The 14,534-nt window shown below is 35.9% G+C and overlaps 1 protein-coding gene across 1 annotated transcript in view; it reads left to right on the forward strand.

The window, feature by feature from the left end:
- Window positions 1-14,534, forward strand: part of LOC113061722 (segment polarity protein dishevelled homolog DVL-3-like) — a 40,627-nt gene that overhangs the window by 5,978 nt on the left and 20,115 nt on the right. The window contains exon 2 of the mRNA XM_026231106.1: window positions 4,246-4,315. Within this exon, the coding sequence (XP_026086891.1) occupies window positions 4,246-4,315 (70 nt within the window). The remainder of the gene's footprint in view (window positions 1-4,245; window positions 4,316-14,534) is intronic.

The following is a 14,534-nucleotide window of genomic DNA, read 5'->3' on the forward strand; positions in this document are numbered from 1 at the left end:
AATTAATTTTCATTTTAATATTGAAAACTTTTAATCTTGGGCTCTAAAACTTTTGTGATGATGATTAATAGTCATGCAAATATAAATTAATTTATTATCTTAAATTATTTTTTTTTCCTTGGAAACATATATAATAAAATGATTTATTTCAATGCTTTGAAAAATACTAATATAATACAAAATATTTTTTATTGATTGATTGTGGCTTTGGTTTTAGTTTTAGTTGTAGTTAACTAATAACTCTGAGTACGACTCCCCTGCTCTCCCTATACTACACCGTAGGGCTGGGAATCGGTTCCAAAAAGAATCAATTCTGAGGCGTTAGGAATCAAAAGTCCTCATTCAGAGTGTTTTTCAGTTCAACAAAGCTTATCAATGGAGTCTCTCAAACGGAGAGAAGGATGCACACATTTAAATTCATGAAAATAAACAGTAAATAAAAAGAGTCAGTACTGATCAATTGAATTTTAGGATGTAGCCTTCTGTTTCAGAAGCACGATTCACCAAATCCATAATTACAAAAGTTGTGAGATAAAAGATAATTTTCAATTTTCATTAATGTTCTGGGTATTTTGTTTCAGTGTACAGTTTGTTACTGTTTGTTATCATATTATAGGAATGACACATTATACGACATATCCTGCTGTCATCGTGGTAAGATTAGGTTCCTTTAATCAAAAAAATAAATAAATAAATAAAATAAAAAATTGGAAAAGAATCAAAAACCACAGTGAGGAATCGATTCCAAGATCAAAAATTGGAATCGGAATTGGAAACAGCCCTACTACCCCGGAAAAAGAGACACTATATCACACAAGTGCTTACATTTCAATTATGTTGATGGCAAAAAATTTATTTTCAAAATATGTAATTATTGTAATTGGATCAAATAACCACATTCAGACAATTATACAATGATCACGACAGGCGTAATATTCATTTAGAAAACATTTTAAATGTGCAAGGAATCATTCATCTCATTTGTCATCGTGGAAGCAAAGACTTCAGTGTTTTTCAGTGCACTGAGGGGGAAGTGAACCATACATTGTAAAATGATGAAGTTGATCATTTTGTCACTGTTGGATTTCAATTACATAGATCATTTCTCGGGTCATATTGCAGTGCTCTGATTCTTTTATACAGCTGGTGCACACACACACATCCAGTCCACTCTGCAGCAAACTGCATCAACTTTGTTCAGTATTTGTTTTTTTAGTTTATAAGGTACACAGAGTATTTAACCTCCTTTGATACAGAAGTTGAGACTTTTTCTGTCTAGAATAAAATATGTGTGAGTGGTCAGTCTGACAGAGAGCCTTTCACTCTGTGATGGAAGTGATGTTTCTTTAAAGGAGACTGACCTACTTTCCCTGCTTTATTTTTCCTGTCTTGTCTTCTCCCATGTGTGCGCGTGAGTACAGTTTTCCAAGTGTGTTGGACAGCATTGGTATATTGTACGTGTGTGAGATTTCCATGTTATTAGCATTGTGTGTATTTTGGGTCTCTGTGGATTTCATTGCATCACTGGCTCATTGTCTGGTGGTCTCAGGATTTGGACTGACCGCGTCTCTAAAGACAGGAATGAGCACTTCGGTAGTGCTTACATCCCTTTCTTTTTTATTCTCATCAATTGGCCTTTTCTCTTTTCTTCCCCCTCTCTCTCCTCCTCCACATCTTCGGCGGTGGGAGTCCAGGCTTGTTTTCTAGACTAAATCTAATCAACGTGGGTTATGAAGAAGGAAGGCCTCTTCATTAGAGATCAGTTCTGCTCACAAATCAATGGGCCTGTTTGCACACACATGAGCCATCTGCACACACTGCCCCAATTCCAATGGGCTAGTCTGATGGGTCAGTGTGTGTGTGTTTGTGTGTGTGTGTGTGCGTGTGTATTGCAAGTTTTTTTTTGTTTTATTGCTAAAGTAGACAGAAAAGAGATGAAGTTATTGTGTTTGTAACAAATGAAGGAGATCTATGGCTAAAACAGTTGGAAACCACCTCAAAAAAAAAAAACTGCTTGGATGCACATGTGGGGAAAGCAGACAGAGCGCCTTGAATCTATCTGAACATCCTTACAAATGTGTGGATGTCCAACTTTAATGCACCCAGCGTTTCATTAATTTAAAAGGTTGCTAGTTCATCAAGAAATAAGTTTTTCCAAACCCATATGATTTTTTATAAACAAAAAACTGTGATATTTTGAAGAATGTATGTGTTGCTTTTTCAACTACTATGTACTGACACTTAAATGAATAATTTCATACAATGCTCTTATTGTATCCATGTTCCTGTGCTTGTTACACATTACATGTACTATACAGTAGTAGTAACAATAAACTATGCATAATAGCATGCAGCTAACCTTTAAACAAACCCTCATCCTAACTCTAATTCACTTACATTTATAATTACACTGTAACAAGGAGACGTAAAATAAAGTGTTACCAAAATATCCACTCATTAGCCCATTGTGCAAGTTGTGATCGAATATAGTCTTGGAAAAAAATAATAATAATGAAGTGAAGCTTATTTTATCTGTAAAGTATTTGAACAGTACATGGCTATATAATACATATGTCATGGTTATGTTAAATATTTATATCAAACGTACATCACAATCCTTAAGAAAAGATCTGTCGCTACCTCCATTTCATTGCAGCTTTTAGTGTTCCACAAAAGAAAGCCATACAGGTTTGGAAAGACATGATGAATTGATGACAGAATTCTTTATCTTTGGGTGAACTGTTCATTCAAGTAAAAATACAACTCCTATCTGAGCAGGACTTTTGCTTCTATCTAAACTGAGGATCTCAGATAAAACCGCTTTAGGAGAAATGGGACCTCATGCTGTCGGAGGAATGAGGAGAACAGAGGAGAAGAACAGAATGAGAAAAGGAGAAGTAGAGTTGCTCTCTGAGCCTCTTATGCCACAGTCCCTGCTGAGTTTTTATTGCATAGCCCAAGCAGGATTAGAGTCTGCGCTGTGGAACGATGTGAAATCCACTCACTAAAAGCAACAAAGTGCTCAGATTGGAATTCTCTGAGAGCTGTCAATCATCTGGTCATGCCAAAGTCTACACACTCTGCATGGGATCAAATATGCACAGACCCATGCAAATAAAGACCTCTCATAAACTAGCATGCTGCCTATGTAGATGTCATTTTGGGCATCATCGACTTGGCAGAACATTTAGAAGAGTTTGTAATAATACATACAGCATTCAGAGGCATCCACCATTATGACTTCCAAAAACTCAACAGCATTGCTTTTCTGTATGCTGTAAATTGGGACAGAGAGTTGGAATGAGATCTTGAGCCTGAGAGACTCTGACTCAACTGAACAGATGTGAATCCAGCAGATACAGTCACTGTTGAAGGGTTTCATTAGATCAGCTTCATCTGGCAGGAAGAGAGAGAGAGAGAGAGAGAGATGATGTATGACACAAATAAAGCCCTGAATGTGGATGTACGCTGTAGATTTTTTTTTATAATATCTACAGTGTACATAATATAATTGACGTAGACAATAGGGGAAAAGCAGTAGAACAAGCCAGTCAGATCAGATTGAAGCTTGTTGTTCTCAAACGTTGCTATTTTTATGTACAATGTGCATCAGATGGTCTTTTCAAAGTCCTTGGAAATGCCATCTAAAGCTGAGAGTAGCTCGAATGAAAAACACTACAAGAAAGCATTCACATATATTTTTGTCAGTAGGGGAAACAATAAGCATGTCCTGTGTGCAATATTGCTGTTATTTTATAGCATAGCCTCTGTTTCGTCACCATTGCTGTGGTGTGTGATTAAAGACAGCCGTCTGGTGTTTGATTTATGTTGCATGAGTGCAATCATGATCACTCGATAGATTTTGATTATTAATAGATCACATGGTCTGTTTCTGCAAACCTCGCATGCTTTCCCAGCCAGCTGTCTTTCACCCTCTTCCTTTTTGACAAAGGTTTCCATCGCGACAGGAGTCAGAGGGGTCAGCACCTTTTTAAGGAACAGCCAGGAAGGGGGAAGGACTAAGGATTATTTTTTGGGGGGACTAAATTAACCTGTGTGCATGTGAGGGGCCATTTATTAATGGAGCCGATCGTTGTGTCTTTACTAATTTAAGGGTGTTTGCTAAGTCATGTTTTGTTATCTGTGACAGCAGACCCCACAATGCTTTCTATTATATTCCGAGTAAACTCATATTTATTTGTTATTCCGGCGAAACGTTTTAATAGACCTGTTATGTCTCTGCAGTGTGGTGAAGGAGGAGATATCTGATGACAACGCCAAACTACCGTGTTTCAACGGACGTGTTGTGTCATGGGTGAGTTTGTGAGTTTCACACACACACACACACACACACACACACACACACACACACACACACACACACACACACACACACACACACACACACACACACATATATACAGATCTTCCCACATCTAATTTTTCATTGAGCTCAGAAAGTAACAAGGCCCTGCGTCTCGATGTTGCTGGTAAAGGTTTGATTAGAAAGCCCAGGTGTGAGGGAGTCTCTGAGCTCAGAGATCAGTCAGTCGGGCGTGAGTGTGTGTTTGGATGCGGTAAATTGAGCGCAAGTGTTTATCGGTTAGAAAACATCTGCTCCTCGGCTGTCTGTCTTAGAGACACGGGAGAGGATATTGAGAGTGCAAATTTCTAATGGTGTTTTCACGCCTTTGAAGGCCACTGCGGGACGGAGATGCTACTCGGAGGGTCACTTTTCATAAAGGGTGCATGGACGGCCGTATGTGTATCTTATTCAGTTCAGTTCAATTCAAGTTTATTTGTATAGCGCTTTTTACGATACAAATCATTGCAAAGCAACTTTACAGAAAATTATGTTTCTACAATATTTAGTAGTAGCTTATAAGTAGGGATTGTCAGTTTGTGCACATATGTATAATACAAGCATAATACAAGACGTAGTCAACCAGATGATGAACATTATTAACAGCAATTATTATATGATGCAGTCACACATGTAGCAATATTTGTTAGTTCTCTTTGTTGATTCAAGGTTGGCATCATCTGGGTTCCTCTGAGGGTCAGCATCATCTCTTCTCAGGTGTTCTGGATCCAGACTGGAGCTTGTGTAAATCCTAGTTACACAAAACAGAGACACAAATAGAGACATCATTAGCGTAGCTGCTGATCTAACAAAGTAAAATTAGTTTAACCCAAGCTAATGAATAAAAATGCACCTTTGATCAGATGCAACTACACTCACAATTTAAGAGAAACATTATTCGAATGCTTGGCGAAAGATAAGTGTTTTTAATGTAGATTTAAACAGAGAGAGTGTGTCTGAACCCCGAACATTATCAGGAAGGCTATTCCAGAGTTTGGGAGCCAAATGTGAGAAAGCTCTACCTCCTTTAGTGGACTTTGCTATCCTAGGAACGACCAAAAGTCCAGCGTTTTGTGACCTTAGGGTGCGTGATGGGTTGTAGCGTGGTAGAAGGGTAGTTAGGTACGCAGGAGCTAAACCATTTAGGGCCTTATAGGTAAGTAATGATAATTTGTAACTGATACGGAACTTAATAGGTAGCCAGTGCAGAGACTGTAAAATTGGGGTAATATGATCATAGTTTCTAGACCTGGTAAGGACTTTAGCTGCTGGATTTTGGACTTTCTGTAGCTTGTTTATTGACGAAGCAGGACAACCACCTAGAAGTCATGAATGCATGAACTAGCTTTTCTGCATCAGAAACAGGTAACATGTTTCGTAGCTTGGCAATGTTTCTAAGATGGAAGAATGCAGTTTATGATGGTCTTATGATGGTCACTTCAAGAAATTAGGTTTACCATTTTTGATCATGTGAATCCTGAGTGATGTGTCCTCTTGTAAAAAACATCACACTTTGGCATATTTTTTGTAATATACTTAAGTGTGAACTGAATGTAATTAAATTAAAATGTACTATAGTTTAATTATATTAAAGGCAATTAATTCAGTCAGTCAAGTTTACATTATTTAAGAAACTGATAGCCAATGGAGAAAATAAACTCCATGATGTTTTTTTTTTTTTTTAATAAAGTGGAAATCAGTTGTTGTCTCGAAATATGGTTAAAGTGTAGCCTACTGCAGAGAATGTACAGACAAGCATTTATGATCGAGTAAAATATCATTTAATGTTATTTCTATTTTATGTAATGTACCTAAATATATGTCTAATTATGCTTTTGGAATAATAATAAGTTTTTTGTAAAATTTTAATAATAGAGTTAAAATTATAATCAAGTACTTTACAGGTGTATGTTAGTATTTTAGTGTCACATTGAGTTTCAGGAAGCCACACCATTAAAAAATAAAGTACTAATTCAATAGTAACGTATAAAAACATAAAAATAATCAACAAGGTAAATTGACTGAAGGCAGTGAACCAAAGCAACATGCTCAGACAAGACCGGACAACCAAAAGTGAAAACACAGAAACACAGAGATGCACATAGCTATATACCTAAAATTTTTGTATCGTATCGGTTTCGTCCAGATCGATCCGGTGTTTTCGAGCCTGAAACCGATACTTTTTGAAACCGGGTTCCAGAGTGGATAAATCTGAAAATGACACAAGTGCGTTTTCATGTGTTCAGTCAATCCGTATATTTTCATTATTATCATCACCGTTACATCACATTACGGCAGCAATATTGGCGGACTGTACTTAAGTGTGTTAAGAAACATAGTCATGAAAGTCATGACTCTCTTTAAGTGCACTGAACTGACTTTTATTTTTTTATTAATATTATACCATCTACAATTATTTAAAAAAGTATACTTTTAAGATAAGATACACTACAAATGCACATTCCATTCAAGTAAGCACACTTCTTTTTCACAAGGAGTCATTTAAGTGCTTGCCTGTTTTTTTGGTATTTTTACTTAATACCTGGTAACTCCGGGTATTAAGACTTGTATGGCTTAATATAATGTAAATTATGTCTCTTACTAAAATATAAAGTTAAAAATCCCATGAAAGATGTACGCTATTTAATAAATGCACCTTGTTTTATATATATTCTGTACTATGGGGGCGCCATTAGTTCAATTAATAAAACTTCCTAAAGACCTGCGCCTTTGTTCTCTCCACTTCAGTCCTGATGCCTTTAAGGCTTTTAGTAGACCACAGCTACTGAAAGAGCTTACAAACGGCAGAGACAAGAAACATTAGATGAAAACATGCCGACACTTGTCATGACGCCGCAGCTACTGAAGGAGTTTCTAAGCGCGGGTTTCACTCGCTATCCGGGAGCGTTTAGACTTCTTACGGTTATGGCATTTGGTTTAAGCCTACGCTTATATCCATCGCCACCTGTAGGATCTTTCAGTAGCTCTTTCCTATCAGTATTTTATTTTCTGATTTTTGTATTCAGAGTTTTGTTGCAGTAAAAGCAGCGCCAGGTAGTGCCAGTAGCGTGCAACCATTAGACATCATAAAAATAATAGTGCCCCCAATAGACCAAAATATGTATAAAACTATGTTTTTTTTTTAAATAATGTAAATCTTTCATGCATATTTCAGTAGGCATCATTTACCTTATATTAAGGCATACAAGTCTTAATACCCAGGGTTCCCTTTAAAAATGTTAATGAAAGAAGTTTTTTTCACAAATAGGATTCAGTGAACAGCTTTTGCATTTTTGCTGCTAGGGTATCAAGGTACCACATTCTGATTCAAAAATAAAGTCTCAGTGATGCATGTCTTCATATATTGTGTACCAAAATCCATTCACACACAAGTGAGACAGTAATACTCACTCGATCCTCACTTTGGAGTGGAATCAATCCAGTGTGTGTTTGGGTCAGCTGAAGTTTTCTGTCCGCTACTGTAGACAGCAGGTGGATGTAATTGTGTTTTGACTCTCTTGTTTTGCTTTTTTTGTCATTTTTTGGGGTGCTTGTCTGATGTCAGTGTTGGTTGTATGCTGCTCATTTTCGTGCTGTGTGACAGATACTGTCTCTTAAACTCAAGATGACATCAAATGTGACCCTGATTTATCTTCTTAACACACATTCCAGGTTTTATTGGGTGTGTTCACACTGTGGCTAAATATGGTTGTCACTCCAGTTTTAATCCCATTCTGTGCATATTTCGGTTGTTTACAGGACCCTTGTGAAAAAGAAGTGCACTTAATTGCACTGTTAAAAATCGCTGTAAAAAAACGGCCAAATTTCGACAGTAAAATACTGTTTTTCATTAAAACAGTGCATTCTGGGTAATATTCATCGTTTTCGAGAAGTAGCCTGCTGCTATATATCGTAAATTAACAACGTTCAAAGTCGACACTCAGCGGCTGTGTTTCAAATCACACCCTACACCCTCATTCACTATTCCCTACATGAGTTTACTAATATAGTCCACCTGACAGAGAGAATGAACACTAATGAGTGAATTCAGACACTGATCAACAGCTGCTGTTAATGAGTAGAATCATTGAACAAAAGAGAAACAAGACAAACACATGAACTACAACTGACTTCAGCCACAGCCTTAGATGAAATCAACTGAAGATTTAAATGATCAACAAACAGCTTCACCAACTTCACACATTACTAACCAGACTGACTTTATTTCTGTCAGATCAGAGAACAGAGATCAAAAGATCTTACTGAGAATTAAAGAGATTTAGATGATAATGTTACTGTTTCGTTTAGCGTCACCATTTTGGAGATCAGTGTTTGCTTTAGTTGGGCTCCTGACCATTGACTTTTGCACTTTAAATTTTGTTTTATTGCTGTATTTGTATCTTTATGATGCATCTGTTACAGCAGTATTAATTTTGATAGTCAAGTGATTATGGTTGTTTCTAACAGGCATGATCTACTAGACTGACTTAAAGTGTTACTATGATAATCAAATATTAATTTGGTGTTGAAATATTTGAGTGAATGACTCTTCAATTTTGTAAGATTGAAAAGTAGTGTGATAACCAGTATTTATGGATTTAACGACTAGTTTTAGTTAAAAAGTATTTCGGGCAGCAGTCCCCACAACACTCAAAGACAGAAATCAACAATCAGCATATGAATCTCAACAATGGTGACAATCAAAAGGTTCATGATGCAATGCATGCTGGGTACCAGCACAGGATAAAACTCATCCATGATTCCCAGCATGCATTGCGGCATGAATAAATTATGCCCCTGAATTGTTCACTTATTTTCTTGAATTCTTATGTTCTAATAATTTTGCATTTGTTTTAAGTTTTAGTAGCATGTGTTGTGATATTCAGAACTGATCTTTTCATTTATTTTGTGGATTGTCACCATTGTTGTGATTCATACGCTGATTCTTGATGTTTCTGTCTAAATTTCAGCTAAGGTTTTTTTTTTTTATTATGAGTGAAATTTTCTTAACAGTCTTTCATAACTTATGGCTCAGCAGTGTTCCTTCTCCTGCTGTAGTGTCAATATTCAATAAGAGAAGAGACACGGGATTAGATCAGAAATAATAGTATTTGTTCTTGTCAATCTATAAACAACAATATCAGATTTTTTTTCTTCTGTGTACTTTTGTTTTGCTATAACAGGTTCCAAAAGCGCATTGTTACAGCATGTAAAAAAAAAAAAAAACCTTATTTGTTGAAAAGTCACGTTCAAGAGCCCAACTAAAGTAAACACTGATCTCCATCATGGTAGTGAAAAAAACACCTAAACCTATTTAACTCTCCATAAGTTCTTCTGTAGACATCTGACAGAAATAAAGTCAGTCTGGTTAGTAATGTGAATCTGGTGAAGCTGTTTTAGTAGTTGTTTAATCAGATCTTGAGAGATTTGATGTATTCTTTTATTCAGTTGATTTCATCTAAGCCTGTGGCTGAAGTCATTTGTAGATCTTGTGTTTCTCTTTCCTTCAGTGATTCTGCAGGTGTTTATCACTAATGCTCAATCATCAATTAATCACATAATTATAACAACTTCACTGATTCAGTGTTACTCTAACACTCTGTAGTGTGCACACATTATAAGTGTTCATTTAAAACTGAGGATTTTCTTGTGGGGTTTAAAGGGTTAAAGATTTAAGATGAAGAAAAAACAGCATGAAACATAATTTAACAGTAATAAACAGTAATTAATTTACAGGAAACAAACTGTAAAAAAACAGTTATTTACTGGCACCCCTGCTGCCAGTAAATAACTGTTTTTCTACTGTTTCTTGCCGTAAATTAATGGTTGCCAGCAAAAAAAAGTGTTTTTCTACAGTTTTTTGCCGTCAAGTCAAGGAAAAACAGTAATATACTGTAAAATGTAAACGTCAGATTTACCAAATGAAAAAAAAGTTAATTTAACTAAAATATTTGTGAACATCCATAGAAAAAAAATAGGCAAAGTCATACACTGATAATGAGAGTAAATACTGAACTTGACTGTATTAATGTGTGTTTGCACAAGAGAGATCGTTTAGTTTAATGTAGTTTTGTTGTTCACCATTGTGCTGGAGAGTAGAGCCGGTGCTTCAGTCAATGATGAGCCACAAATTCTGATTTTCTGCTGCTTTATATAAAGGCAGTAAATGTGGAGTCGCTGATACAGTGATGATCTCTGTGTTAAGTACTTCAGCACATACATGTGTAATACAGCTGACAATGAGCTGCAGTGATTTGAGTAAAAGTCATGTATTTAGTTACTTTATTACTGCACATTAAGTGTAAGAAATATTCCTTCTCAGTGGACTCAAATGAAATATGTTCATAGTACTAACATCGTAGGAATGCTAGTTTTAAAAACTCGAACTGTTTGAAGCAGTGGGAGTGGAGTTAATTTCCATGGTAGAATTTACGGTAAAATACTATTAAAAAATAAGAGTGGTAAATTAATGGCTAAGAGCTGTAAATTAACAGTACTTTACTGGCACCCCTGCTGCCAGAAAATTACTGTTATTTAACGGCAAAATTTTTTACAGTGGTATTAAATAAACACTTGTACCGTACTTAAAATCTTAAGTGTATTTTTATACATTATGAAATAAAAGATCACTTAAATGCACTTAGAGTTCACTTATATAACTATATTTCTTGGCAATCATGTACACTTTTAATAAAAATGAACTTGCAATAATGTTAAATAGTTTTTTCTGCAAAGTAAATATTTTAAATGTTTAAAAAATATATTTCAAGTTATTCAAATTTTAAAGTTAATATATTTTAAATGTATATAATTTACTAATTACAAATATATTTCAAAGCATGACGTACATTATATACCATATTTTAGTTTACCATAAATGCTTGTCAGTACTTTTTAACAGTATTTCAAAGACAACAGAAGAAATTATAATTAAAGTATGACCTAGTGCATTTAATATGTAGCCTACTGTGGTTTCTCCATATTGATATCCTGAAAAACATCACATTACTCTCTCTCTCTCTCTCTCTCTCTTTCTGTCTTTCTCTCTATCTCTATCTCTCTTTCTCTCTCTCTCTCTCTCTCTCTCTGAATCACTTATTCACACCTGGTTGCACAATTTCAATGTATTGAAATGAATTTACAGATGAATGCACATGTAAGTAACACACTCTCACATTCCCTCTTAATTTTATTCTACATAGTCAGACTCACTCTGATTGACTCTTTTCCACACACACACACACACACACACACACACACACACACACACCCTGTATTTTTCAGCCAAGGGAAACAAACTAAGCACACATCCACACATCCACACACACACACAGAGAGAGAGAAAGAGAGGCTGCGTAGCCAGACTCCCATTTCTCAAATCTCCTGTTCCAGAGAGAAACACAAGGTGTGCTCTTTATCACTGCTTTACTCCCTGCCATCTACAGATGCGCTTTTCCAATGCAGCAGCCAGAAGAGGCAGGAACCTGGGGCTAGGGAAATATGCATGTCCTCTTACTGCCCCCGTTTCAGATTCAGACCAGCAGCTTTCCCATGCAGAGCTGAACCTGTGGAAGCTGTCGGGCAGGGAGGGACTTGGCTCTGTCCAGAGCAACGCCAGTGTGCTGCAGAGGCATCTAGTGGCCAGAGCATCACTGCAGTCAGCTGTTTATTACTGTAAAACACAAAATTTGATTTAATATATGGCATCCATCAGTTAGAATTAGATTCAGTGTCATTCCATTTGAGTCTGCCAACAGGAAATTAACCTTTGCTGCCAAAAAAGCAATTTATTGTGATAGAGTAGTGATCGATATGCATCACATTAAGTTTTGTATTTTTGTTTTTGTTCATGTAAAAAAAAAAAAAAAATTATCCAGAGATATAGAAAAAACAAAACATTACAAATACACAAAACTTATTTATAAGTATTATATTTATTATTTTATATATTAGCATATCTGTCTGTGTTTTATGTATTTATTTATTCTATTGTTTATTTATTCTTTCAGGTTCTTCATGTAGCTTTTTCTCTTAACTGTTCTGGAAAATAATGTTTCAAAAAACAAAAACAAAAAAGTATAATTCAAAATGTAATAAGTATCACCCAAGCTGTAATAAGTGAAAATGGCTGCTTATTCCCTGTGTGCTGCTGTGCTCTTAAAGCACACTGTCTTCTTCCATGTTGGCTGTGATTGGATTATCTAAGTGAAGTCACAGGGTGGGTGAAAAACACTCCTGAAATATCCCCTCCGTAACGAGAAGATTCAATCAGACAGATTTAGGGTGGTGTTGGGACTCCAATGCAGCACATTATGGCCAGTGTCGTGGATGTATCAGAGCGGATGTGGTTGTATAAGAAGCTCTCTGTTTCTCCAGAAGGCATGTGAATGCTCTCTTTCCAAGAGATTCCTAATGATCATTATTATAGGGTTCATGGCATTCTGATTCATTTATTCCCCTCCTAAACCATGCCCCCTGTGCCCTCAGACCGCATAGAAAACTAAGCAAACAGTACACGTTTCATTAAGATTTGACACAAGTTCAAAGTTCTGTACACTTACAGTGATACTTGTACAATGGAAATCTATTGCACTGAGATGAACATGAACTGTTTATAAAGCTTATATATTATACATTACTGTTCAGAAGAATGGGGTCGGATTTGTTTTGGAAAGTTTCAGACTAACTGAAACACCTCCGATTGGCCACTGCTTTCCAGAAATCAACAAATATGTCTGTGTAAAAACACGTTGTGAATAGAAACCTTTGATGCTCCCCAGAGCGCAAACACAAAAACACTTTTGTTATGTTGTTTCTGTTTACTTTGTTATTAAAGTCATGTTTGCTGGGTTCCCTCGTCCTTCTTTGTACTTTGTACTTTGTTACACACATATATACAATTTCCTAAAAGGGATACTCCAACCCAAAATTAAAATTTTGCAATTAATCACTTTCAACCTTTAATCAACCTTTAAATCATCCTTGTGACCCATTTTTTAAGTCTTGTGACTCAGGGTTTGAAACCATTGCATTAAATTGATCTAAAGTAACTGTGAAGACATTTATAATGTTACAAAAGATTTATATTTCAAATAAATGCGGTTCTTCTGAACCTTCTAATCAGCAAATAATCCTGAAAAATAAAATGTATCACAAAATCTGAAGCAGCACAACTTTTTTCAACAGAAATCTGAAATGTTTCTTGAGCAGCAAATCAGCACATGTGACACTGAAGACTCGAGTAATGATGCTGAAAATGAAGCTTTTTTTTATTTTAGATTTTTTTATTTGATTCTAAAATATATTCAAATAGAAAACAGTTATTTTGAATTGTAATAATATTTCACAATACTTCTGTTTTACTGTATTTGTAACTAAATAAATGCCACTTTGTTGAGCGACATTTCTTTCGAAAAACATTTTAACCTATTAGTCTGCACCCCGACACTCTCGTCCTGAATGCCCCTCAACTCGCACATGTCAACGTTTACGAATAGATTAGATGAAATGGGACAAATTTAATCTTGACAAACTATCTATCATTATAAAGATCTAAGCCTCAAGCATCGACGACAGATCGCTGTTTTCCAATGGAAAGCTTATAAAGACTCTATTTGCTACATTTGTGTAAGCAGTACACATAAAAACATGAACATCTGAAACGCTGTACATACCAGATCCGTCTTAATAACGAGTCATAAACACATCCACAGCTGTAAATCCTGGTTCAGTTAGGAAGGTAAGGGTCCACTGAACGACATCTCATGAAGCACGTTTAGTCCAACGAAGCAAAAAAGGTTGTAATATGGATCATAATTCCTTTGTTTACGTTTCAGTTCTTCAGTGACAGAACTGTTTGCGTCTGTTATGATATAACTCATGGTCGGAAACTACGTCTTGGTAGTAGTTTTGCAGCATAGTGTCACAAACAGAATGAGATGATCCACCTGAAAAAAGAATAGGCGAAATATAGTTTATTTGAATTTTATTTTGGCGCTCCCTCGTGACGAGCTCTGACGCACCTGTCAGCTGATGGAGGCGGAACTTATAGCGACCGTCTTTTTCTTTGTTTCTTTAATTTTTCAACAGTTTTCATGTATGTGAGAGTGTGTTTTATGTTGCATGTGAAGGTATCTGCATGATTACTATCTGTTTGAGTGCAAATCAGCCC

Source organism: Carassius auratus, chromosome 43 (genome assembly GCF_003368295.1).
Source record: "Carassius auratus strain Wakin chromosome 43, ASM336829v1, whole genome shotgun sequence".
NCBI lineage: Eukaryota > Metazoa > Chordata > Actinopteri > Cypriniformes > Cyprinidae > Carassius > Carassius auratus.